Source organism: Rhinichthys klamathensis, unplaced genomic scaffold (genome assembly GCF_029890125.1).
Source record: "Rhinichthys klamathensis goyatoka isolate OS25496 unplaced genomic scaffold, OSU_Roscu_1.1 h1tg000144l_1, whole genome shotgun sequence".
In the NCBI taxonomy this organism is placed as follows: Eukaryota; Metazoa; Chordata; class Actinopteri; order Cypriniformes; family Leuciscidae; genus Rhinichthys; species Rhinichthys klamathensis.
In genome coordinates, this window is record NW_026606679.1 from 712,415 (window position 1) to 740,381 (window position 27,967).

Here is a 27,967-nt window from a genome sequence, read left to right on the forward strand (position 1 = left end):
AGTTTGTTTTAGTAATGTTACAAGTTAAGCTTATTAATTTCATTTTTTTAACCTTAAGATTTCTGTCTAATATTTATATTTTATTTCAGTTAGCAATTACATTTTTTAACTGTTTTAGTTAACAATAACACTGAATGTCCCCTGATCTTTGACTTAAAACTGCTAGCAGTGTGCCATTGTATGTTTTACATTTTTACAGCAATATTTGAGAACTATTATTTATACTCACAACAGGCCAAATATTATTTATATTGTGTTTTAGATATATTTTATACATACCGTGGCACCAAAAAGTATTTAGAGACATAAGCTACATTTAAAAAAAATTAAAAAATCTGATTGGCATCATATTAGGTAAAATTGTCAAACAAATTTATTTATCTTCTTGAAGAAAGAGAGAAAGTCATACAGGTTTGGAACGACATGAGGGGTGAGTAAATAATGACAGGATTTTTATTTTTGGGTGAACTGTCCCTTTAAGTTGGGGTCACTGTAGTTGTGTTTGGTGTTTTACTAAGCTTCAAATGAGTGTCACTCCTGATTATTTTCAACATCAACACAGCTATCCAGATGTGTAAAACTGAAGTATGCATTGAAATTGGTAGCTGGCATGAATTATTGCCCTCTCTCTATATTTCTCTTTCTCTCTATTAATCTCCTATTCACAAATAGAGGCCAAAAGAGGCTCAGCCAGCTGGATGAGATTATCTTTTTTTTCTGATTAGAAATCAACGTCAGCACGCCCCTAAAACACGCAAGTGTACCATCCTCTCTCTGAGCTCCGCCTCTCTCTCTCTCTCTCTCTCTCTCTCTCTCTCTCTCTCTCTCTCTCTCTCTCTCCCCACGGCTGATATAAGGACGCCCACACCGACTCCAAACACTTTGAGAGGGAGAAAACCAGAGGTCACTGATAAGAGAAGGCAAAAAACAGGCCACCGGCATATCTGAGAAGCTCAGCAGAGAGACAAATCAGAGAAGAGTACTATCAGTCAAGGAGAGAGGAGACAACACCGTGAGCATTGAAGAAAGCTGTCTGGAGGACGCCACGTGTGTGTGTGCATATGTATGTTGAGACAGGCATAGGTAGATTCCAGGGATATTTGTGAGACTGACAGAGGACGAAAGCAGATCATGGATCCCTCGAGTCCCTCAGAGGGCCCCGTGGAACCCAAAGAAAGAAGGAAAATCCAGTTCGCCGACCAAGCAACAGAACCGACCCAGCTGGACCCACGGCAGGTTGAGATGGTATGACTTTCTCACACACACACACACACACACACACACACACACACACAGATGCTGACTGGTAGCAAAGACCCTTCTGAGCTACTTTATCCTGATGAAGCTGTTTAAAGTGACTTTAAAGTGTTAGTTTGTGTGATGGAGACTTTTGAATATTATTGAATTATTATTATTATTATTATTATTATTATGAACCTGTCAACAACATGCCTGGGTAATTTTTCAAGCCAAAATCAGATGAAAAAATAAGACATTAGGTTTTACTTAAAAAAAAAATGAAGCTTATTTTTTGTCTATTTAAGCTTTTTTTATGAATTGTGACATTAGTTTTCTTGCTCTCATGATGTTAATGAAAATTTTTTTACTGCTGTGATGTGAAAGAAATTATATATTTATATATTTAATTAGGGCAGTGACTATTTGCCTAAGTGAAATACTTCTTTGCAATAAGTGTAAATAGTTGTTACTATTTATACTTAGAAATAGTGGCAGATACTATTTTCTCCCCAGTGTTGTTGTACATTAAATGGTATGCAATAATATTTATATTTATTGAAATCATTAAATGGATGCCACTTATTGGGACAATAAAGCCCTCTCTACCTAACCCTAACCCTACCTGATAAATACTATATTATTAAACACTCGTTAGAAACTATATTTCAATATTTTCTTTTAATTAATTAATTTAATTAAAATTAATTCTTTTCCGATCTGATATGTGATGGGGAAAAAGTAGTAGAGCGAGTTCGACAAAAGGCGGATCCGAACTCGGAACGATTTGCGTCCATACTTTCTGCCAAGCGCCTTACCTCTACACTATTTCTACTGTTCACAATCCAGCGTCTTCTGTAATTTTGTCTGGCGTTTGATGGTTAGTGTAAATAGCCTCTGCCAACAAGGCTGATTACAAGGCAATTACATTTTAGAAGAATCATTTAATTTGAAATATATTTAGTTTTTCAGTGCTTTTTTTATTTATGCCATTTAAATAAATAAAAAAGCAAAAAAAATGTCATTGTAAAAATTGTAAACATTATAATTATGATGATAAAATACTTTTAAAAAACAAATTAAAATGGATTAAAAAAATGTGTTAAAGTAATGAGAATCTTATGAGAATAATGGAAGTTACAAAAAATTAACACAAATACAGAAGATCTGTAACTTGTTATTTTAATTATTTTTTTAAAACTTTAAAAAAAAAGTCCTGTAACATAAGAAAAAAATCTTATGTTACAGGAATGAGAAACTGCTTATATGGAAATGTGCTTATTAAAATAATGTTCAGATGCAAAACAATCTTAATGATCCAAAAAATGGGCTTCATTTACTTTATGTAAACTTTTAATTTTGCGGTCAAATGTGACCTGGAGACATGTTTGCCCTACACACTCACTGAGCGCGCTCATAAAATGAAGTTTTAAGGCTATAAATCTGTCCTGGAAATGGTAAACGGTGTGTGACCTGGACTGGGGTGAGTTGATGTTCTGGATACCAGGACGTGGTTTTATTGCCTCTGCATGCACTGGGTAAATTGCGCTGTGGTCATGTGCATGTTTCTAAGTCCGCTATTGATTTTAGCCTTCAGTTGTGTTGCACGTACATTTTTGAGATAAAGAGGTTTTGTCTTTTTCTGGATCTCTGAGAGTGCAGATGCACGACTGTGTGTGTGTGTGTGTTGTCCTGGACCAGTTCCCCGTCCCGTTAGTGTTGTAATTTTAGTCTTAACAAAGTGGGTCGAGGAGCTGTTCTGTACTGCGCTGCAGCAGAGATAGGCCAGCGATTCTTCCTCAGGAGACACGAGTTAAAAAAAGTGAGAGCGAGGAAGACTGACGCTTCATAGCTGTTCACAAACATTTATGAACATGTTTAGATGGCAAAGGTATCGATTGTACAAAAATGAAGATTCCTTCATCATTCACTCACCCTCACTGCGATTATTCCAAACAAATGTGAAGTTTAAAAAAAATGTCCTGGCCTCTTTAATCTTCAATCCGCTCCGAATGCTAAAAACGACTGCTGTGCTTTATTCTAAGTATTCTTCAGCAAAACAGATAAGAAGTTGTCATTAAAATCATATGAATATTCACAAAATTGGCCTGAATGATGTGTTTACAAACTGGGCTGTTCATACGAGTTTGGAAATGACGACGTTCACATTTTTGCAGACTCGTTCAGTAATTCTTTCTTTAATAGACTATAACTCCATTTATTGTGCACTTTGATCTTTGATATTTTGCAGACCTTTTACATTCACATACAGTTATTGCACACTACATGAAAGGCAGTATTGGGAAAAGCATAATGGGGCACTTTGACTGGACAAGCATGTGTTGCGCCTGTTGGTGTCTGATTGAATGGATGGGTTGCATTTGGTTCTAGTCCTGGCAGGATATAGATCCATCTGATCATTTTGTCTTCTCCTTTTTTAATCATATTTTGTAGCGAATGGAAACAGTCCAGAAGCTTCTGTGGAACAGCCTTTTGTTCTGGCTCCCTTCTAACTGAATCTCCTGGCAATGTTTCAAAATTATGCATGCAAATAAGTAGTTAATCAGATGTTCTCTATATTTTCTGTCTTGATCAAAAGTGATTCCATGTCAAACAATAGTGACGGTTAAGACAAAAGAATCATTTTCAAATAAATGCTGTTCTTTTGAACTTTTGAAGAATCTTGAAAAAATCCATCATGGTTTCCACAGAAATATGAAGCAGCGCAACTGTTTTCAACATGAATAATAATACATGTTTATTGAGCAGTAAATCGGCATATTAGAATGATTTCTGAAGGATCATGTGAGTAATGATGCTGAAAAATCAGCTTTGCATCACAGGAATAAATTACATTTTAAAATATATTCAAATAGAAAACGGTGATTTTAAATTGTTTACTGTTTTTACTGTATTTTGATCAAATACATGCTGTCTTGGTGAGACTTTTTTCAAAACACACACACACACACTTTGTTTTTTTGTTTCTGACGACCAGTTTACATCTTTTAAAAGTGACTCGTATCCGATATGTGCATTTACACTATACACTTGGCAAAACAACCCAAGGTAGACGTACTGACCCGGAAAAATGTAGGCCGAAAAGGAAGTAAAAACGGCGTGATTTGCAATTGACCCAGACGAAATGATAATAGAAGCTTTAAAGATCAGCAAAACATTGGGTTGAGCCTTTGTCCTCCATTGCGGCATTAAAAAGAGTCATGTGATCGTGGTTGGTGTCCACCTGAGGTGACGTCATTTGCCACCGTCGCTTTCTCAATGACGTACGACTCGCATTGAAGGGAATATCCGATCTGTCCGCTTACATGGCAGATGCAAATGCACGTATCTGATTCATATCGGATTTATTTCCACGAATGAATGAGGTCTGAAACTATTCTGATCTGAGAATAATGGATTCCATGTGCTTTTATCCCACTTTACACATTCGTGGGTCAAATTGGAGGAAAAAAATCTGAATTGGGTCACTTGAACTATGTAATGTAAATGCGGCTTGGGCAGGGTTACGTGCCACTTCTTAACTTTGTATATTAACAGAAATCAGGGTTGCTATACTTCACCGTCCTAGTTTTTATAATTGCCTTCGAACCTTAAGCTACTTTTGTAATAGGGACCTCTAAAGAACAAAGATTATTGAAGACATCAAGATGTGAACTAGTGACCCGCTTCAGTACTTTATAAACACCCGCAGTTACATTTAACTTTATCTTTATCAAGATACACTTTAGATGAAGTAGGCCTGATGCTGATCCAAAATATGGCCTCTATACACGGCAGCACAGTTTAACTTTAGACGTCCCAAAGGGGATAAAACACCCAGGGATCTTCATCAGCCTAGATCTGAAGTTCATTATGAGGCTGAAATGAACTTCTGTTACTCAAAATGAAAAACATTTGAATAAATGGAAAAATGTATACCTAGTTTAGAGTGTAATAATGGATATTGCATCCTAGTTTACTACTAATTCAATGATGCCATGAGGACCAGTACTATTTCTTGTTTTTTTGGCGATGGCGCTAATTGTCACATGGGGAATTGTCATATAGTATAACAATTTACCATACATACTGTGACAAAATGGCCCGCCATTGGGTTAAACTTGTTTAATGAAGTGTACTTTTCCTGGTCAATAATAGTGAACATGTTCAATTGTAGTCAAGACTTTGGGTTTTGTCTCTATTTAGAAACTAAGAAATTGAAATAAAAAGTGTGACTATAAAAACTAGACCCAGTCTCCGCCCTGTTTACACCTGGTATTAAGATGCGTTTTGGTCGATGTGGACGGGACTAAATACAGGTCTAAAATGTTTTGAGCTTGTCCACTTTCGAACACTTCCAGACAATCCAGAGGTAGTTGAAAACCCATTCGCAAGCCTTTTTTGTCCATTAGATCAAAAGATCTGCCCAAAAATTGCAAAAAAGCCCATATATTTACAGACATGTAGACCCTCCCCTCAAAAAAATCAGGACAGAAGTGGTTGAAAGTGGACAAAAGAGATGGATTAAACACCAGGTGTAAACGGGTATGCGTCTCTCTCTTCTACTTGTGATCCGATGGACCAAAACGCATCTTGATACCAGGTGTAAACAGGGCCATAATAAGCAATGTGTGAAATATGAATTAACATTCATAAATGAGTTAATTCATGTCTCAAGATTAGTCATTTGTGCCAATGTACTTCATTATGGCAACTAGATAAGATAACAGGAAAAAACTGTTGGTGTAACAGACAAAACATGAAGAGTGATTTATATAAGAGAGCAATTTAGTGTAGACACATACTACTCTTGGCAACAACTAATATAGATAGAAAAATAAATATAAATGTCAATTATTATTTTTTACAAGTCCCCCTGTGGTGAAAATCATGTTTTTAATGTCGTTTATACATCTATGTGGTGTTTGTAATATGCTTGAACCATGTGCAAATTCATAAGACAACACCATTGCTGAGTATTTTCTCCTTAAAAGTCCAGTGAACCAAAGACTCAAATGCAAAATCGACGGTGTTTCTTAGGTCACAAACTACCTTGTAACCAATCAGGTCAACGTGCCGGCGGGCTTTGGCATATCAGCATTACTATGCTGTAACAAAGAAGTCTCTTTACTCACCAAGGCTGCATTTATTTGATCAAAAATACAGTAAAACTGTAATGTTGTGAAATATTATTATAATTTAAAATAACTGTTTTCTATTTTAATGTATTTTAAAATGTAAAAGTGATGCAAAGCTGAATTTTCAGCATCATTACTCCAGTCTTCAGTGTCACATGATCCTTCAGAAATCATTCTAATGTGATGATTTGGTGCAGAAATATTTCTTATTATTATCAATGTTGAGGCAGTTGTGCTGCTTAACTTTTTTTTGGAATTCCGTGATGTCATATAATAATAATAATATATTTAAACCAAGGATTCTGGAAAGAATGACCACAAGATTATTGTTTCTCTTGTGATTAATCTCTCCAAAGGTAAATGTCACCATCTCATTGTGCGATAAAGACAGACTGCTCTCTAATCCTGTCCTTCAAAATAAAGAGATGTTGTGTACAGTAGACACTTGCATCATGGGATACATCTGTGATGGATTTAGTGTATGATACGCTATTGTCATTTCCCTCAGTAGAGGGACTATAGATTCCTGTCAGACATTCATCTGATTGAGAATTGTTTTGTTCACAGGAGAGGAGTATTTATAATGACCTACTTATATGTGAACATTAGGGACATTTTGGGATTTATTGATCACTGGCTCTTTACCTATGACCTGACATCACCAGAGCCACTAGACAAGCTTATAGATTTGAAGGACACTGAGCTATTGATCGAGGAACGTTCTGGATTCAGGACAACTCAAGCTTAGCTGACAGAATCTGTGGCATGTTGAGTTCCTCAAACAGACATTTCATTTTTAGACAGTTGCATGCATGTGGATGCATTTTAATATTTGATTATATAATAATTTTTTTTTGGTATTTTTGATTTTGTTGGTTTGATCTCTGTAAGAACAAACCCTTGACCTCAGGTTGCTTCAGGGGGATTGTCCCTATAATAAGTAGTAAGCATCTGTAAATTGAGTAAACATCTCAGAGGAAACAGCTTGTTCCCACAAAATACACGAGACTTGTAGATTGTTTGTAGATAAATAAATAAAAAATCTGTTTATTTTATAATAGACTGGATGTAGATTTTATTTTATTTCATAATAGGCTGAATTGTATTTTAGATTGTATAATATATCATAATATATTGTTATTGGAATTTATAATACAATGGATGAAGAATTGAATGCAGTTTTGGCTAAATGTATATTTTATATTGTTTTATTTTATAATAGATTATATAATAGTTGAATGATTGCATATTTTATATTATTTTATTTTATAATAGATTAGATGTAGATTTGAGAGAGAATGTAGATTTTTAGATTTTATAATATATTATAATATATAATTATCTTAATAATAGAACAAGGATTTTAATGTAGTTTTGACAATTTATATTTATTTTCTTAATTTATAGTATAATTAATGCAGATTTTATTTTGTTTAATAATAGACCATGTAGATTTTATTTTTAGATTGTATTATAAATTATCATATATTTTATATATGAAAATAATTGGTCAAAGATTTTAAAGTAGTTTTGACCATTTATATTTTATTTTCTTAATTTATAGTAGAATTGATGTTGATTTTATTTAGTTTTTTTTTTATAATAGACAATGTAGATTTTGTTTTATTTTATATTAGACAATATAGATTTGATTTGATTTTAGATTGTATAATAGATTATTCTCTTAATTTATAGTAGAATGAATGTATTTATTTTATTCATTATTTTTTTTAATATTAGATTGGATGTAGGTTTTATTTTACAATACAATGAATGCAGATTTTACTGGATATACTTTTTTATATATACATTTTTAAAGCATAATATCTTAACCATAAAATCATAATTTATAATATCAGCATAACAATATGAGTAAAATTTTGACATAAATACAATTTGAAATGTGAAAAATATGAATGTGAGATTGTCTTAGTACTTGGCGTGACTCATTTTGCATTAATGACAGCAGCAATGCAGGAGTACAAAAGGATTTGAGAATGATTTGACAAAAAGATCATATTAGTGACCTAGAAACAGACATATTATTTATTCATTTTATAACTTGCCTCCAGTGACCTTCAGTTACTTCCGGGTTTAAACGTTATTTTAAATCTCAGATTTCCAGCATGGTCTCAGACCCTAAATACAGTTTGAAACTAAAAGCGAAAGGGCACATTATATATTACATAAGACGACATGGCGGGCGCTTGTATTATAAAGAGGTGATGACAGCGTCAGAGATTGAGATTATGTAATTTGAGCAGCACGAAGCAGTCATTGAACTCTCACAATGGTCAAGCTACGCTTCAGAGCCACTGACTGGAAATCTGCTGAAGTATTCCAGAAAAATATGGCCTTCTGGGACACGGGTGTAAAACGCTGCGTAAAAAGTTGCAAGACTCTGGATTTTACAGTTAATCCGCTATCTACACACAGAGACTCATTGACGTCGCAAGGTGACCTTTGGTGTGGCGTATGTTTGTGGGTAAACAGAAATGGACAAAGACTGTGATTTTTATACTCGCAGTTCAGACACACCATCAGATTCACTGCTGAATTCAGGCTGAAGTGCATGTCCAGGTTCATTTAGCAGACCCCTGCAAAAACATACTATGGTGCTATCGTGGTACTTTGCTATAGCTTATATAATTCATGCCATGGTAATCAATTATTAGCATGTTTTGTTTGTGATTTGTGAAGAACTAAAAGGGTAACTTTATGAGAGCAATTTAATAAAACCTAGCTGACCGGTGTTATACTTGAATTTCCAACTTCGATATGATATCTTGAAAAATATTGATATTCGACACCATTTTTGATACCATGGAGAAAACTGCCATATATACCGCCATACAAATCATTTGTTATTATCTTATATTTTGTTGGCAATTTGGGTAATTTTGTTGTAATAGCTTACAAACAGCACAGGGAGGAATAGTTAAACTACATTAACAAAAAAAAAGACAAGTAAACAGTCAGTAATAAAATAAGAACAAATAAAAAAAATTGCAAATGATAGCACAAATAAATACAATAGAATAGAGACAAAATAAATAAACATGGCTTTAAGTTTTACAGGTGGGTCTAACAGTAGTATTCAGGTAATAAATACTTCAGAAATTAAATAAACTAATCAAGTAAAAATATGTAAATTTGTCTTTTGTTCTTTGATTAACATGACAGACAGCAGCAGGTTTATTAGGCTGCTGTCACTTTAAGAGCTAACGCACTAATCCAATATACTGTTACACAACATGCAATTTATTTTTCAACATTTACCTTCCAAAACTGACTGTATTTACCTGAATACTCGGCAAGACGGGCATTCTGATAACATTTTGTATGTGTTTGACCGTTTAAGTGCAAAAATCTTATAAGAGCGCCACTTATATAGATCAGTGGTGCGCACGTGAAACCTGCGGGAATTACTAAAATTTTGGCCAATACAAGTACTATTCAACCGGAGCAAATGACATGAGTGAGAGGAAGCGGGTGTGTGTCAATAAGCTGTCGGAGAGAAGAGAGAGTGAGAATGTGCTGTTTGGTATCGGCGTATCGATACTGCAGAAAAGAAAAAAGGAAAACCGTTTCAGATATTTCAGTATCGATACATATCGAAATATCGGTGTTTTTGACAACTACTTTATAATTGCATTAAATTGAGCCACAAAATCTATTTTTGTTTAAATAAATGTGTTACTGTAATCATAATGTACATCATGAGCAGCTATGTTGTTGCTTGCTTTTGCTTTCTAAAAATCAGCCTATAAACCACGAGTGTTTCTAGTCTGCAATGCTCAAAATGTTGGAACTGTTTATGTAAAACAAAACAAATATTTAACAGAACCTGAGGGAAAGAGGGACTCGTAATATCATAAAAGCAAGTACATCTGGGAAACGGGACTTTCTGCTTGCATAGAAAATGCTGCTACCTGTCATTATCACAACTGTTTTGTTCTTTTATGTGTACAAAGATGTGGCCGATATTGTCCTCTGGGGTGTTTTTGGTCTTTTCCTTAGTATAATGATGTCTTGTGACTTTACAAATAATACTTTTTTTTTTTTTTTTGATTAAATGACTGCATCAACCCCAAAACAACTGTTAAGTTTACAGACAAACATCACCTGTCAGCCATCAAACTGCCAGACAAAACATCAGGAGTTCAAAGAATGAAATGAACTAGATGTTTGTTGTGAATGGTTGCCTCTGTGTTACTATGCAGTCACGACATTCTGTGTGGTTTTTACTGTTGCTATGTGTTTGCTAAGGCATTGCTTACTGACCTTACTCTGCTGGTAGTTGTATTTTTCAAAGGACTCATGACAACAGCTGATGCACATTAGGTTGTTACACAAAAAAAATAAAAAAAAATGAATATCTAGTTTACTTGCTTGCCTCGAATAAAACTTTGTCTCATACAGTGATTATTTCCTCCTCCAACATGCTTGTTTTATCAACCCAGGACCTTATAAATATGACCTTGTCTCCAGGCAAACTGATACTCTTGGAATGTATGTAAAGGTCACCCGGCCTGATTATAATTTAGTCTGTAATATGCAATAGAGAGCCAATGACCAGACAGACTGTGGACTGTCATCTGAGGCTGAGACTACAGGAACTATTGAATAGTGCAGCAGGGACACACACACATGCCAGTTTTGTTATGAGCATAATACCGACACAGCCAATTAGGTCAAATGCAAATGCACATCCACCAATGAAAAAGGCAGGAGATGGAAAAGTTTGCAAATTGCACAACTTATTTTTCAGTGTGAAATGGGAGACTATCTTTTATGTTGGTTGGCAACAGTGTTGGGGAAAGTTACTTTTAAAAGTAATGCGTATACAATAACTCTCTAACTTTCTAAAAAAAAGTCTAAAACTACAATAACCATCATCTTTATACACAGCGCACACAACGCCTCTGCTCTTACTTTGATTTCTCCCAACATGGGGACAGGAGCGCTGTCAGTCAATAAATGGAAGAACAAAATAACTTTCGTCACTTATTTGAAAACGTAACTCGGATATTTTCTTGTAAATTTAAAAGTAATGCATTACTTTAATAGTGACTTGAAAAACAGTAATTGATAACTCACATCACTTGAAATGCATTACCCCAACACTGGTTGGCAATTATATATGTATATATATATAGGATATGTAATGGGAAAACATGGTGCTATGTAAAATATTCATGTAACTTTACCTAGACTGCATACAGTTCTGAGAAAAACTTTAATAAGACATTATCTGGATTTCTGCATGATTGGCGCCAATATTGTGCTTTTCATCAAAGTTGGTTGTAGCAAACAACACAAAAGACGTTTGATAGTGTGTCTGTTTCACCCCTACGGTGCCACACTTCACTGAACAAATGTTCATTTTTGCGAAGGCCGTCAAGCTTCACGTTGCAGAGGAAGATTTGCCACGGAACAATTTGTTTTCTCCAGAGCACTGTGAACTCCGCTCTAGTACATCCAGGTGGTCTTTTGGGAAGTTCAAATGGACAGCTTTCTTGTCCTTTATTTGGAGAGCTTGTTGGTAACATTCAAAACTTAACTCTTATTCAGAGCTTTTCATTATGTAGACTCATTAACATACATGTAGTCCAAAATAACCCAGTAGAACTTTAGATGTTTCTACACTCTTACAAATAAAGGTTCCAATTAGAACCAAGAAAAAAGGCCAAATTCTACTGGAGAACCTTTTGAAGGTCTACAAAGAACATTTTGTTCTTTAGTTCATCAGAAACCATTTATGTTATGCAAATTCTTAAAAAAATTAAAATACATATTGACATAGGTGGTTCCAAGAAGATCCGTGGAGCCTTTCCATTGAACACAAAGGTTCTTTAGATTTTTAAAGTTTTCTTTACACTAAGAAAAATGGTTCTTCACTGAAAGTTTTTTGGGGAATCCAGAATGGTTCTATTCTATGGAATCGCTCTGTAAACCCCCAAGACATTGTCAAGAATTTGTTTTGATCTCCATAGAACCATTTTCATTTAAGAAAATGGTTCTTGATGAAAAGAGCCTAAGGTGTTGAAAAGAACCACTGAATAATCTCTATTTTTTTAGGGTGAAAGTTTGCGCTAATCTTAAGGCCCGGACATACTTAATTTACCGCGTTCCGCTCTGTCTCGAGCACACTTGAGTACGCAAGCATTTCAAAGTATACTCCTTTAGCCGTGAGTGCAGAAAGATGATTTTGTTTTTAATCGCTCAAGTCACTCCCATGTGTGCTGTTGAACGCAAAAATTGGACGGCACGTGGACCCTCCTGATGATGAAAATTACATCACAGGGCTGAAGTATAATTTGAGCGTCAGAGTTTAGCTCCAACCTTGATAAAACTCTGTAAGTTTTAACTTTTTTAAGTTTTAACACTGTAACTTTCTAGTAATTCTAGTAACTTTCTGAAGGGCTTGATTAGCTTGTTCAGGTGTGATTGATTAAGGTTGGAGCTAAACTTTAGCTGTGTCTCATTTCGAAGTCTTCGTCCTCCGTAGCTCGCATTTATCCGCCGCATAAGTCATCATTACTTTACTGAAATGAGGCAGCCCCAATGCTAGCCTGGTTAAAACCAGACCATTCTCAGTTGTAACTGAGTTATGGTCTGGCAAAGCGTCATAGACAAATCATTTCCAGAGGGGCGTCACCAACGGACGTCGCGGATAGACCTAAACCAATCAGAGCGATGGAGATGACGTATGCAGAGCGGCGGAGAAACATCTCCGAGTGTTGTTCTTTGCTCAGTTTTTAACAAAAAGGAAACGTTCAAATCGCTTAAAACAGACGCGATAGCTGATTCGAACGAGTGATGTTCGACGGCGGCATCCATCTTTGTAATGTAGGCTACAAAATCATTCTCAAAATCCCAGCGCTGTCGTCATCGTGTAAAGCCCGCCCCAACGTTTCTGATTGGTGCCGCGATTTCGACGGATTGGAAATGGGTTTGAATGAGCTCTTTGCCAGACTAACTTTCAGAGCAAATCTAAATTTGCCGGAAGTTGTCCGGGTTTTCCCAGGCTACCCCAATGCCGTATACGGGAGACAAATGCGACCTCCGAAATGAGAGAGAGCTTCTGAAGGAAAGTGCACCTTGAGGGCCAGAGTTGAGAATCCCTGGATTAAAGGAAGTCCTTGTGTAATCCTTTAAAGCTTCTGTTCTCCTTGGAAGATTCCTCTGAAATGTAATCAGGTGTTCTTTTTTGAAAGACATTTACTTTTGATCAGTGCATTTCACATGGGTTTTGTTTGGGGTCAAACGCACTGAATTCATTTATCTTATTTTCGCAAAGACTGACTTTGACTGTTTGTTTGTGAAATTTAATTTATCTATAGTTAAACTGAAAATGAAAGATACTTTATTGTCCATAAATGTCATTTTTATTGGACTTCATTGTGATGCTCACATAAACTACTCTCCTGTTCTCTTTTGGTGAACTATTGCTTATAATTTAAGTTTGGAATTGGTAGGTTTTAGTCAAGATTTTGCCATGATGTGGGTTGTTTACCTGGCAGAGTTCCTAGAAGACTAATAGATTAGTCGAGGAAGAGTTCTTTTCTTGAGATCATTATTCACTCGGTGTATTTTTGAGCTTTGTTGTACTGTAGACTCACTTTTTCCATTTGTGTCCTGCAGTATTTGGCAGATTTGTATGAATGTTCTTCGTTCATGGAGTGTGGAGAAGAGGAAATCGAAAGGGTTTGAGTGGAGGGAGGCAGCAGATGCAGTTCTCCGATTCTCATTTTTTTGGCCAAGATGTTACACGTGCAATGACACATATTCAAAATGTCCTCATTAAAACCGACATCTGGAACAAGGTTTCCCAAATGGGGATATTGCTGGGGGTTTGTAATAGGTTGTGATGGAAATGAATTACAAATAAATGCAAATAAAATACAATGAATAGTCATGTAACATGTATTATCTTAAAAATAAATGAATGCGAAAAGGTTAATTTAATAGTAACAAGATTAGACAAATAGCAAAAAAATATGCATCACAAGTTAATATGAATCGATGTTGAGAAATGAATTATAATGTAGCGGGAGGCTGGCCCTGTTATAATTTTACTGTTAATCACTGTAGATAAAACTGACAACTCACTCATACTTATGCAAAATGTGATTTCGTTTTATTTTCTATTTTTCTTTAACAATTCTCTGCTGCTTGTCTTTCAGATTCGCCGAAGACGACCCACACCTGCCACGTTGTTCAAAGTAGCAGACCAAACATCTCCTGAGGATGACATCTCCAGCCATCAGGTACCACAGTGCCACCTCAGTTCTGGAGGTTAAACTGCATTCATACATTGAAGGAAAAATGCTGAATCTAGCTTTGTTGTGTGCATAATATTTTCGGCAATAACTTCCCTTACAAAAAAAAACTAATTCTGTGATGATATTGTAGTAATACGGTGGTATCTCCATTTTACATGATAAATAATACCATTGTAAAATATGGAGCCCCTAAAAGCACATAGTAATGGAAAAAATATATAGTTCTTGCTGCTTTATTCTTGCTGTTGTTTATGCATTTACAGTAATTTCAATACATATTTAAATGTTCATCTTCAGCTTAATAATAATTAACCATAATTTAATTTAAATGATTAATTATTCTAGCAAATATTAATTATATAACTATTATACACATACAGTATAATACTTTAATGATATAACATAATTATATAAAAATATATTGTCACGACTACCTGGCTCACAGTAGCAATGACATAGGGGAGACCACACCGTTTGTTAAGTTAAAGCAAACATAATTTATTAAACATTAAATTATACGATGAAATCATAACTTAGATCAATAAATGTAACAAGTCAGTAAATGAGAAACGAAATGAAACTAATCAAAAAGTGTGTTGCAGATCAGTAAAGTGTAGACTATGTGTAATGCATACAAAGCAAAAAGAAGTGGGATGATGCTGCTGCCACCAGCATGGAGACCCGAGCAATGCCGAGCCGCGCAGCACAGAGCAGACCAAACAACCGACAGGAGATGTTTTTAAATAGTCCCTCCAATCAGCTGTTGTCGGATGGACCTAAAACAAACAGCTCCCCCTTCAGACTGGGAGGAGAGAAACGGCCCAAACATAATACTATCCATGGTGGAGTGAGCACACCCAACACGGCAAAGCCGGGCGTGACATCACTCCCCCCACAAAACAGAGACCCATGTGGGACTCTGTAAAACTACATTCTACTCATTACCATTTCCCATAAACAATACTAAAAACAAAAACTATACCCAAAAAACAATAAAATGTCTAAACCCATTACCCTTTTTAACCAGTATCCCGAAAGACTAAGATTAGATTAAACCAAACTCTCGACCCCATTCATCCACCCCTTTAATACAACAGCCACTACAAAAAATTAACCCATACTCACCTCCCATAATCCCCCCCCCCTACCTTCCCACCCAGCAAATCCTGGCGCCTGGATAGCAATTTAAGAATGGAAAGACCGGAGGCAAGAGAGAAGAACCAGAGACTGGAGAAAAGATAGGCACCCCTTAACAGTCATCAAGAGCCCGTGACAAAGCATCAGCCATGACATTCTCAGACCCCTTGATGTGTCTAATAGATAGATTATAAGGCTGTAGAAAAAGAGCCCAGCGCATAAGGCGCTGGTTAGTATTTTGAAGAGAAGAGAGGAAAGTCAGAGGATTGTGATCAGAAAAGACCACCACAGGGTGTAACCCACCACCAACATACACATCAAAATGTTGGAGTGCCCAAATAAGGGCCAGGGCCTCTTTTTCGATGGTTGAATAGTTAAATTGGTGACAGTTAAATTTCCGAGAAAAATAGGAAACTGGTCTATCTATCCCATTTTCATCCTTTTGAAGGAGAACGGCACCTGCCCCTACCTGGCTGGCATCTACTTGCAGCTGGAAGGGCTCCTCCAACCTAGGAGCAGCCAAGACAGGTGCAGAACTCAGGAGAGACTTGGCGTTTTCGAATGCGTGCTGGCAATCAGCAGTCCAATTGAATTTAACTGAACCCTTCAACAGGTTAGTTAGTGGGGCAACGACAGATGAAAAATTACAGCAAAAATTCCTGTAATAACCTATCATACCAAGGAAGCGCATCAATTCTTTCTTAGTGACAGGACGTGGGAATTTGTCAATGGCCAGGACTTTCGCTCTCACAGGCCGAACGTTCCCTTGTCCGACCACCTTTCCCAGATACACCACTGTAGCCTGAGCAAACTCACACTTTGCTAAGTTAACAGTGAGATTTGCAGCCGCAAAACGTTCAAATAATGAACGTATGCGAGCCAGGTGGATCGTCCAAGTGTCTGAATAACAGACCACATCATCAATATACACAGCGCACCCCTCCAGTCCCACAACGACTCGATTCATGAGCCGCTGGAAACTAGAAGGGGCGTTGCGCAACCCAAAAGCCATTCTCGTATAAGAGTAGAGACCCGACGGCGTAATAAAAGCAGAGATCTCTTGTGCCCTAGGAGTAAGAGGAACCTGGTAATAACCTTTAAGCAAGTCAAATTTGCTCACATAACGAGCCGCACCGACTTGATCAACACAATCTTCTATCCTAGGCAGTGGATACGAGTCTGGTTTTGTTACACTATTCACTTTTCTGTAATCCGTACAAAATCTGTACGTATGATCAGGTTTTTTGACTAACAAACAGGGCGAAGCCCAGCTAGAGTATGACTGTACGGCAAGACCATTTTCCAAAAGATATTGGACACTATCATCCAGACTTTTACGCTTATCAGGACCAGTGCGGTAAAACCTCTGACGTATTGGCTTTGCATCACCGACTTCTATGTCATGCTCGATTAAAGTTGTGCAGGTCGGAGTATCTGAAAACAGACATGGAAATTCAAAAATTAAAGCTTTCAATTCTTCCCGCTGTTGCAAATCCAAATGATCTAAAACTCCCTCTAACTTGCCCAACGTCTCTGAATTATTTAGACGAGCATGCAGCATGGAATCGTCAGGGCCCTGCACATCATCCTCTAACTCTGGAGAGGCTACCGACGTGCTTGCCACAACCAAGACAGACGATTCACCCTTACAACTAGGTGACCGTGACGATACATAATATGGCTTAAGTAAATTGATATGACATAACTGTGTCGCCCGCCTACGGTCAGGCGTAGCAACCACATAATTAGTCTCTGACACTTGACGAACCACACTGTAAGGCCCTGAATACTTTGCCCCAAAAGGAGAACCAGGTATAGGCAACAATGCCACAACCTGATCCCCTGGACTAAAGACACGAGCTTCTGCTTTACGGTCATAATTTTGCTTCATTTTTCTTTGGGCATCAGTCAAATTTTCGGTTGCCATTTTACATGCCAAAAGTAACCTGCGGCGGAAACCATACACATAACTGGACAAACTCTTGGGTGGTTCATCTGAATCCAGATCACTTGACAACACAGACAATGGGGTACGAACCTTGTGACCAAATACCAGTTCATTGGGACTAAAACCTGTGCTTTCTTGCACAACAGCTCTAGCCGCCAACAAAAGCCATGGTAATCCATCCTCCCACTCCCGTTTCATCTCTATGCAATATGCACGCAAAAGAGACTTAAGAGTGGCGTGGAATCGCTCCAAAACCCCCTGACTTTGCGCATGGTACGCGCTACTCAAGTTATGCTGGATACGCAGCTGTTTCAAGGCTGCTGCGAACGTTTTTGATGTAAAATTTGAACCACGATCACTTTGAATGACTCTAGGAAGTCCAAATATTGAAATAAACTGCGACAATGACTTCACCACAGACCTTGTCGTAATGGTCCTCAGAGCATACGCAGCAGGATAGCGAGTCGTTTGGCACATGATGGTAAACAAATAAACACAGCCTGATTTTGACTGGGGTAAGGGGCCCACACAATCAATGATCACATGCTCGAAAGGCTTACCAACAGATGGAATAGGCTGTAAAGGCGCAGGCTTAATGACAGCATTTTGCTTACCTGCCACCTGACAGACATGACAAGTTTGAACAAACCGTGAAACATCCTTCTTTATCCGTGGCCAGTAGCAATGTTGTAACAGTTGATTATATGTTTTCCTTACCCCAAAATGACCCGCTGTTTCCCCATGAGCTGTTTTTAGTGCCACATCACGAAACTTTTCAGGCATCACCACCTGCAAAATTTGATCTCTCACATCATTTCCCACAGTAGGTGACCACCTTCTTAGCAACAAACCATCCTTCACAAAATAACAGCGATCTAAATTGTCATCTACAGCCAACTCAAAGTATTTCTTTAAGCTTGGATCACTCTTTTGAGCCTCAGCAATGTCAAAACGAGACAAAGGTACTGGTAACTGCGGAATAAATACCTGAGCAGACGTGTGCTTGGATACATCAGACGAGTTTACATCCTGCTTATTCGCCATAGCGCGCGTCACAGCGCACGCTGTAAAAACATCTGGAAAATCTTTTTGACAACTATCTGACTCATCCAATAAAGAAGCTCCAATCTTAACCACAGGAGGTGGTGAGACCTGATCAGGAAAAACACGATCATGAGCAAAATTATTACCCACAATCAGATCAACTCCCTCTATAGGTAAAGAAGGACGCACCGCAATGGTTACATCCCCATTCACAAAACCAGAAAACAATTGAATTTTGTGCAGCGGCACTGGAAATGACTGGAGACCAATTCCCCGTATTAAAACACAATTTCCTGTATCAGATTCAGACGAGAAAGGCAAGACAGATTGACAAATGAAACTCTCTGATGCACCCGTATCACGCAGAATTTTCACTGGAACGCGACGTGCGTCTCCAACCAATGCCACAAAACCCTCCGTAACAAACGGTGCATAATCCGTTATCATAGATGCAGAAAATTCAAACTCATCACTCTGTACATTACCTTTATCAACTGACACAGTACATTGTGCACGATCCAATGTCTTTTCTGGAATTTTCTTACATGTACTCCCTGAGCGCACACCGGGAACAGATGAGGTACAGAGACCAATTTTTCCTCCATCAACCTTCCCCCGATTTCGCTCCAATAACACCGGGCAATTTTTTTTCCAATGATTTTTCCCAAAACAGTAATTACAGTCGGTTTTAATATCGAAATCTGATGGTTTACCACGTGCACTTGAATTTGAAAATACAGATGTGTCCGTATTAACACGACTATAGCGACGTTCTTTGTAATTAATGTTAGGACGCGGACAAAAATCACGAGCTGGAGTCTTGTGTATGAGAGAAAAATTATCAGCAAGAACAGCAGCATCTGCTGCTGTTTTCACGTGATGTTCGCTAATATAAGTAGCTATGCGATCAGGCAATGTGTTCTTAAGCTGTTCCAATATTATAATATCACACAACTCATCAAAAGAATCAACCTCTTCAGCTGTAAGCCAACGATGAAAAAAACTGGTTAATTCACCAGCCCATTCAGCGTAAGTCTGCTTGTCTGACTTTTTCCATGATCGAAAACGCTGTCTATAAGCCTCGGGAATTAACTCATAACACTTTAAGACAGCTGTCTTAACGGATCGATAGACCCTCTTTTCAGAAGACGGTAAAGCCACAAATGCCTTCTGAGCACGGCCAATTAACGTAGTTTGTAACAATACAATTTTATCCTCATCACTCCATTTTTGCTCAGTAGCAATATTCTCAAATAACGAAAAAAACACATCTGGATCGTGCTCATTAAATTTAGGCAGGAACTTAATCATACCGGCCAGGCCAGATTGCTGCGATTTGCCAAGCTTACCTTCAGCTACTAATTGCAGCCTAGTACGCTCAATCTCACGTTCCTGCTCTAAATTTTTAAGCCTTTCCCATTCCAACTCACGATCCTTGTCTTTCTGTGCAGCTTCTAACCTTTTAAGGTCCATTTCGTTATCAAGCCTTCTTTGAGACAACTCATCATCTAATTTTTTCCTTGCTAATTCTTGTTCCAATTCCAATATTTTTTTTTTTTCTTGCAAATCATGTTGTAGTTTTAACATTTCGACTTGCTGTTCAAATGTTAATATACTGGATTTTGGCTGTGGGTCCACAAACAAACTCGGAGTGGGCTCACTATCTGAACTCGACTCTCCCTGACCATAGCGCTCCGGCAATTTCTCGTCAGGTAACACGTTATTGTCAATCAAACACGCACGAATAAAGTCAAGCAGCTCATGCTTCTTAGCTCCCCTCGGCAATGTTACATCAATTTTATAGTGCTTAGCCACACTATGCAATTGCTTAATTTTCAACGCCGCAAGCAAGACCACTGAAGGAGCAGCCAAAAACGCCTCAAGTGTACTCATTATTACAACTTAAATTACGAGTCACCCATCACAATCAAACCAGGCTATGGTCTATACACACCCAACAGCAATAAATCCAGTCAAATAATCAAAACTAAACCTCAACGTCTTTCGGGTTACTAAACAATTCCAACCACACAAATTACATCGGGTGAAGCGGAATGCAGCTCATGTTACAGGACAACAACGGAGTTTCCCCCTAAACATTTACCCCCCTACTATTCTAACCTATCTTCACACTAAGTCCAAGAACAAGGCTCATTTACTCACCAATACCGATGGAATCGTACTGTCCCGACAAAAGTCAATTCAGCCGGTGCTCCACGGCGGTGCCCTCGTTCAGACTTCAGTGACCAGCAACCTAAACCCACAACGCCTAAGCGCACTAATTGGGGATAAAACAGGCTCCGTAAACTGTCATCCTGCAACACAAGTAGACATACAAACACACTTCGCCACTCAAACTCAACAAACAAACTATGGTTGGCAAAAATTGCTCTAAACTGCGCAAATAACCTACTCCCAACTTTTTCACAACCAAAGAACTAACTTTTAGCGATCAACATACTAAAGTAACATTAAATTCATTAACTGAACACCCGATGCGGAACTCCCCAACAAACAATCACAACGCACGCGTGCCAGCTGATTAGACTACTATCAGCTGATCACCGGTACGTGTCATTCACAAAATGTGAACCAATGACGTAGCACTACCCACGCAACCCAGCCTACACAATATTGCGAATTATAGTAGTCTACTTACAATTCGGGATCCAAATGGCTGGACGAGCCCCCATATGTCACGACTACCTGGCTCACAGTAGCAATGACATAGGGGAGACCACACCGTTTGTTAAGTTAAAGCAAACATAATTTATTAAACATTAAATTATACGATGAAATCATAACTTAGATCAATAAATGTAACAAGTCAGTAAATGAGAAACGAAATGAAACTAATCAAAAAGTGTGTTGCAGATCAGTAAAGTGTAGACTATGTGTAATGCATACAAAGCAAAAAGAAGTGGGATGATGCTGCTGCCACCAGCATGGAGACCCGAGCAATGCCGAGCCGCGCAGCACAGAGCAGACCAAACAACCGACAGGAGATGTTTTTAAATAGTCCCTCCAATCAGCTGTTGTCGGATGGACCTAAAACAAACAGCTCCCCCTTCAGACTGGGAGGAGAGAAACGGCCCAAACATAATACTATCCATGGTGGAGTGAGCACACCCAACACGGCAAAGCCGGGCGTGACAATATATATATGATTTTGTATATTGTTTGACCTACAGTTGTAATCGAAATTATTCAACCCCCATTGCAAATCAGGTTTATTGGCAAAATGTACAGACTTTCAGCTGTTTGCAATGAACAAATCAAACAAAAGTAATTGAAATCGCTCAAAACAACAAATGTTTCAAGTGGTTTCCCCAAATTCAACTGAAAATGCAACTTTTAATGACTTCTGCAGTCTCAAAATGTATTCAACAAACTATCCCTTCATGCCAAGCCTCTTTAGTACTTAGTAGAACACCCTTTTGCTGTTATGACCTGCTGCAAACGAGATGTATAACCAGACACCAGCTTCTGGCAGCGTTTCTGAGGAATCTAGCCCATTCCTCATGAGCAATGGCCTCCAGTTCAGTAATATTTACATTTATGCATTTGGCATAAATGTAAATATTACTGCCATTTGGCAGACGCTTTTATCCAAAGCGACTTACATTGCATTTCAAGGTACACATTTACATTCTTATCAATTCTTGCTTTCCCTGGGAATCGAACCCATAACCTTGGCCTTGCAAGCGCCAACGCTCTACTGTTTGAGCTACAGGAAAGACTCTTGGGTCTTATATTAATATTCTTGGGTTTGCGTGCTGCAACCGCCGCCTTCAAATCCAATGGGGATTTTCTATGGGGTTCTAGTCAGGTGACTGGGATGGCCACTGGAGAATCTTCCAGGACTTCTTCTGCAACCAAGCCTTGGTGGAATTTGAGGTATGCTTGGGATTTTTGTCCTGTTGGAAATTCCAATGACGCCCAAACTTGAGCTTCCTCACTGACGGCATGAAGTTTTCTCCTAGGATTTCCTAATACTTCAGTGAATCCATCTTGCCTTCCACACGCTGCAGGTTTCCAGTGCCCGAGAATGCAAAGCAGCCCCAGAGCACCACTGAGCCCCACCATGCGTAACTGTAGGCAGTGTTATTTTCAGCATATGCTTCATTCTTCCTCCAGACATACCGCTGATCCATATGTCTGAAAAGTTCCAGTTTTATTTCATTACTCCACAGAACACAATCCCAAAACTTCTGTGGCTTATTTATATGATTTTGAGCACTTTTCTTGTGCTTTTGGGTCAGTAATGGGGAGTTCTAGCATGTGTACGCGCCTTACTGTGCAAGCTGAAACCTGTTGAGAAACTGGTGCCTGTTGCCATCAAGTCACTCGAGGGTTTTTCTGAACCTGCCTTCTAAAAAAATCAGGTTGCAGCCGTTGACAACTTCCTTTTTCTGTCCTGTCCAGGTAGTGTAACCACTGTTCCTTTAATTTTGAACTTGCGAACTATGCTTCCAATGGTGTCTCTAGGAACATTTAGTGCCTTCACTATCTTTTTGTATCCTGTTGCTTGTTTGTGAAGGGCGATGATATCTTCTCTTAACTTTTTGGACAATTCTTTTGACTTAGCCATATTTCTAACATGCAGTCAAACGTGACACTCAACAAACCTAGCCAGTTCAGATATTTCATGTTCTAGCTCAAGCACACCTGGTGCAACTAATGAAGCCCTTGATTATTTGCATCAGGTGTGCTTGAGACAACACCTGTTTTGCAGATTTGTGCTGTTGTGAGGGTTTCTATTCAGGGGGGTTGAATGATTTTGAGACTGCGAAAGCTGCATTTTCAGTTCAATTTGGGGAAACCACTTTTGTTGTTTTGAGATATTACTTTTGTTTGATTTGTTCACTGCAAACAGCTGAAAGTCTGTATATTTTGCCAATTAACCTTATTTGCAATAGGGGTTGAATAATTTAGATTACAACTACTGTATGTGTTGATACTGTAATTTATTGACATTGAAACTATCTTCAGTGGGTTGTAGGAGAAAATGGAGTCCTCAAGCCAAAACGAATCAACCCAAATATCTACCAGCCACCATCATTAAAAGGTAAAAGCCTGTAGTTTTGCTTGTGATCTGTGCCTACTGTATTGTGTATATTCCATTGATTATATATATTATATATATATATTGTTCCGAAGACTATCCTGCACTGTTCCGGATCTGGGTTTAAAAACTCTCCAAAGCTGCAAGTCTGTTTTTTCCATTTTACCGTGTGTGTGAGTAAGATTAGAGATGGTGACAGCTGTGATGGGTGTGAGTCTGTGCTGCTCTGGATCATCCTGGATTACAGCAGATAGCATACAGCTGCAAACACACACACACACACAGTTTTAGAGGACAGACGTCCATCAGAAACATTTGCCATCAGATCAGTGCACTACAAAGATTGTGACCCACTGAGGACAATCTCGATTACTAGATTATGTCAACATAACGGTGCTGCTGTTTTCGTCTTTGGCTTAGTTTAGAACTATTTTCATTGACGGAGCAAAAATAAAATAACTGCGTATTTTGTCTAAATTGTCAGTTTATTGTTTATAGCAAAATCCATTTGAAATTCAAGGCAATATTAAGTTTGACAGCACTCCTCGTCTAATATTGCTCAATTGTCTCATTTGATCCAATATTTTTCACTTATGAAATTCTATGAAAAACATCAAAAGTTTTCAAACGTAACAAATGTAAACATTCTGCAAAAAACCCCCAAAAAAATCTCATGATGAAATGAGTTTGTTCTATTAACGATGTATTGAAAAAAATGGAAGCAAAGATAGCAATGCATTACTGTAATATTGTCTCTGAATCTGCGTTTTGTCTGTTTTGTGAAACGTCTATTTGCAGAAAGACAGGCAGGTGGGATATCCCTGTCCATACATGTCCTGTCATTGCAGCATAAATAAAACCCTTTCCAGTCAGCATGGTGCAGAAGTCTTGTTAAAATAATAGAGACCCAGCCCTTATTGCCTGTGTGTGTTTGTGTATGTGCCTGCATTTTCCCATTGTGATTTGGTGGTCCCTGATTTGTGTTTCCCCCTGTATGTGTGTTTGTGGTTGTGTGTTTATAGCCGTGCAGCAGATGGCTGAAGCTCAAATGCAGAAATTAGGTGTGTATCCTCATGTAGAGGAGGAAGGGGAGGAGCCTATTCAGAGAGAGAGGGAGGAGCTATCCTCATCCTGCACACCTGGTAATCTTAATATCACATCACAGAGGAACCTTCTACATGTGCATGTGGTCTGTACTAAGGTCCTTATCAGCAGGAAATATAGGCCATCCTCACGCAACGGTGACATTTATATGATATGATATATATACAAACACACACAATCATGGTCAGAATTATTGGCACCCTTTGTAAATATGAACAAAGAAGCCTGTAATTATAAATCTGCATTGTTTATCCTTTTGATCTTTCATTTAAAACAATCTAACCTTTCATTGAAGTAAAAAAAAATTGAAAATGTGGGCAAAATCTCTTTATGAAATAAATGTTTTTCTTCAAAACATGTTGGCCACAATTACAGGCATCCTTTTATTCAATACTTTTTGCAACGTCCTTTTCCCAAGATAACAGGGATTGCTCCTAAAATGCCTGAAGAGTTTGGAAAACACCTGACAAGAGATCAGAGACCATTCAAGTTCCAGTTCACCCCACTCATTTTCAATAGGGTTCAAGTCAGGGAACTGGGATTGTCATGGTAGAAGCTTCATTTTGTGCTCAGTGACACAATTTTGTTGATTTTGATGTTTGTTTTGGATCATTGTCCTGATGGAAGATCCAACTATGGCCCATTATAAGATTTCCATAAGATTTTCCGGCTGACAACATTAACAGTGGACATGGGGTACTTTTGTATCCCTGTTTGCACCAAACACATCTGGTGGGTTTGCTGCCAAAAAGCTCTTTTAGTTTCATCTGACCACAGAAGCAGGCCCTGTTTGAAGGTCCAGTCGTGTCTGACAACTGAATATGCTGGAGTTTGTTTTTGGATAAGAGCAAAAGATTGTTCTTGAAACCCTCCCGGACAACGTGGGGATGTAGGGGTTGTCTGATTTTTTTTTTTATTATGCTGACCCCAAGACTCAACTAATCTCTGCAATTCTCCATCGAGTCTCTGGCCACTCGAACTTTCCTCCTCGCTGTGCATTAAGACAATATAGACACACGTCCTCTAACTGGCAGATTCGTAACATCTTTAGTTTATTGGAACTTCTTAATTATTGCCCTGATGGTGGAAATGGGAATTTTCAATTCTTTAGCTATTTTCTTACAGCCACTTTCTATTTTCTAAAGCTCAACAATCTTTTGCTGCACATATTTTGTATGTAACTATAACTATATTCGATATATTCTATTAGAACTATATAACTATATTCTTTGGTTTTACTCATTGTGATGGATGATTAAGGGAATTTGGCCTTTGATTTTCTTCATATTTAAAATATTTATTTCATAATGTGATTTCCCCCCAATTTAAATTGATTTACTTCAATGAAAGTTTAGACTTTTGCGATGTTTTTGAATGAAAGATCAAAGGGATAAACAATGCAGATTTATATTCACAGCAATTTTGTATCATATTTACCAAGGGTGACAATAATTCTGACCATGTATGTATGCATGCATGTATGTGTGTATATATATATATATATATAGTATAGAGCTGGAGGTGGATTTTTGATTAATGGGTTTTTAAGATTTTTTGAGTTAGTACAGTCTGTCATTGTGCATCTCAGATTTTTCCACTAAATTTCAGTGCAAATTTACACCTTTTTTTTTTATATATATATATAAAAAAACAATTTTATGTATGCATTACTTGCATGTATGCATTGATAAAATATATTTGGACTTTGTGTCATTTAAAACATCATTGTTTCCTTATGTTGTACTACCCTCGTATCCGTTCTAAAATATTTCAGGGGGAAAAATCCAGATTAGAAAGTCAACAAACATGTGCATGTGCATGTCTCTCTTCTAGCATTCAGAGATGAGATTATCTGTCGACTATATATATATATATATATATATATATATTTTAAATAAATACTCCTTTTTAAGATTCACAGGAGCAAAGGGGCATGGCAGAACACCAGTCTGGCATGAGAAAGGCAGGAGCCACAGCACCTACTGAGGAAGAAGAGGAGGAGGAGGACGATGACGACGACGTAGAAGTAGCAGACAATATGGCAGTGGAGGAGAGCAGAAATGTGGACTGATAGAGCAAAAGTTTGAGGAACTTTAGAGATTTTTTCATAATGCAGAATTTTATTTTGAAATCAGAATTGTTTATTGATTGTCAATGATTCCATCATTTGATAACAGCTGTCTGTTTGTATTTTGGGAGAAAACGAGACTTAAAAAAACTCTTTAAAAACATTTTGGAGTGGTCAAACAACCTGAAAAGATTCATTCACCCTGACATTGCAATGAAATAGAGATATGCAGTTGTGCTCAAAAGTTTACACACCCCTTGCAGAATCTGCAAAATGTTAATTATTTTAACAAAATAAGAGGTGTCATACAAAATGCATGCTAATAAACATAAACTTTTGAATGGGGTCATTTTAATAAATTCAGCTATTTTTTGTCTTGTGGACTATGTAAACATCTTTTATGTTAAATATCTTATTCAGGACAGTACTAAATAAAAAAAATGGCATGCATTTTGTATGATCCCTCTTATTTGGTTAAAATAATTAACATTTTGCGGATTCTGCAAGGGGTATGTAAACTTTTGAGCACGACTGTATAAGGTCAAATCAATCAGCAGTCACATATGATATCATCCCTGCATATGCATCTCATACATTGAAACAAACAGGTAAAGTACAAATGTTTAGATCTATGAGCAGCGTGGTATGAATGTAAAGTGTCGAGATATGTGTCAGTGTTCATTTCATGTCATGTTTTATGGTCCGTTCATTATGTGTGCATTTCTGTGGACATACACTGCCATCTAGTGTACAGACAATTGTTAAACTGAATCCCATAGCATCATTTGTCAAGAACAATAATCCTGGAGCACATGGAAAGGCTCACTAAGTATTTAGCAGCATTTTTTTTAGCATTATTTGTTCAACCATTATCATCATCCTGACGGTCGGGCTGCATATGCCGTAACAAAACAGCCGAATCCGTTAGTTGGCTTTATC

At 37.6% G+C, this 27,967-nt stretch overlaps 1 protein-coding gene across 2 annotated transcripts; it reads left to right on the forward strand.

Annotated features, from left to right (window-relative positions):
• Nucleotides 1–908: 908 nt before the first annotated feature.
• On the forward strand, nucleotides 909–27,370 carry ppp1r1b (protein phosphatase 1, regulatory (inhibitor) subunit 1B). 2 transcript variants are annotated; one of them, XM_056257788.1, is made up of 5 exons: nucleotides 916–1,245; nucleotides 14,564–14,647; nucleotides 23,784–23,859; nucleotides 24,879–24,998; nucleotides 26,874–27,364. In XM_056257788.1, the coding sequence occupies exons 1-5, from the start codon at nucleotides 1,132–1,134 to the stop codon at nucleotides 27,029–27,031; spliced, it is 552 nt and encodes a 183-aa protein (XP_056113763.1). In that variant the 5' UTR covers nucleotides 916–1,131; the 3' UTR covers nucleotides 27,032–27,364. The 2 variants fall into 2 exon arrangements, with proteins under 2 accessions (XP_056113764.1, XP_056113763.1); XM_056257789.1 differs by lacking the exon at nucleotides 24,879–24,998 and having other exon boundaries at nucleotides 909–1,245; nucleotides 26,874–27,370.
• The last annotated feature ends 597 nt before the right edge of the window (nucleotides 27,371–27,967 follow it).

Excerpts from the sequence above, each read along its gene's own strand:
- ppp1r1b (XM_056257788.1), top strand. The coding sequence starts at position 1,132 with ATGGATCCCTCGAGTCCCTCAGAGGGCCCCGTGGAACCCAAAGAAAGA. Across the intron at positions 1,246-14,563 it reads ACCCACGGCAGGTTGAGATG|ATTCGCCGAAGACGACCCAC; the intron begins GTATGACTTTCT and ends CTTGTCTTTCAG. Across the intron at positions 14,648-23,783 it reads ATGACATCTCCAGCCATCAG|TGGGTTGTAGGAGAAAATGG; the intron begins GTACCACAGTGC and ends AACTATCTTCAG.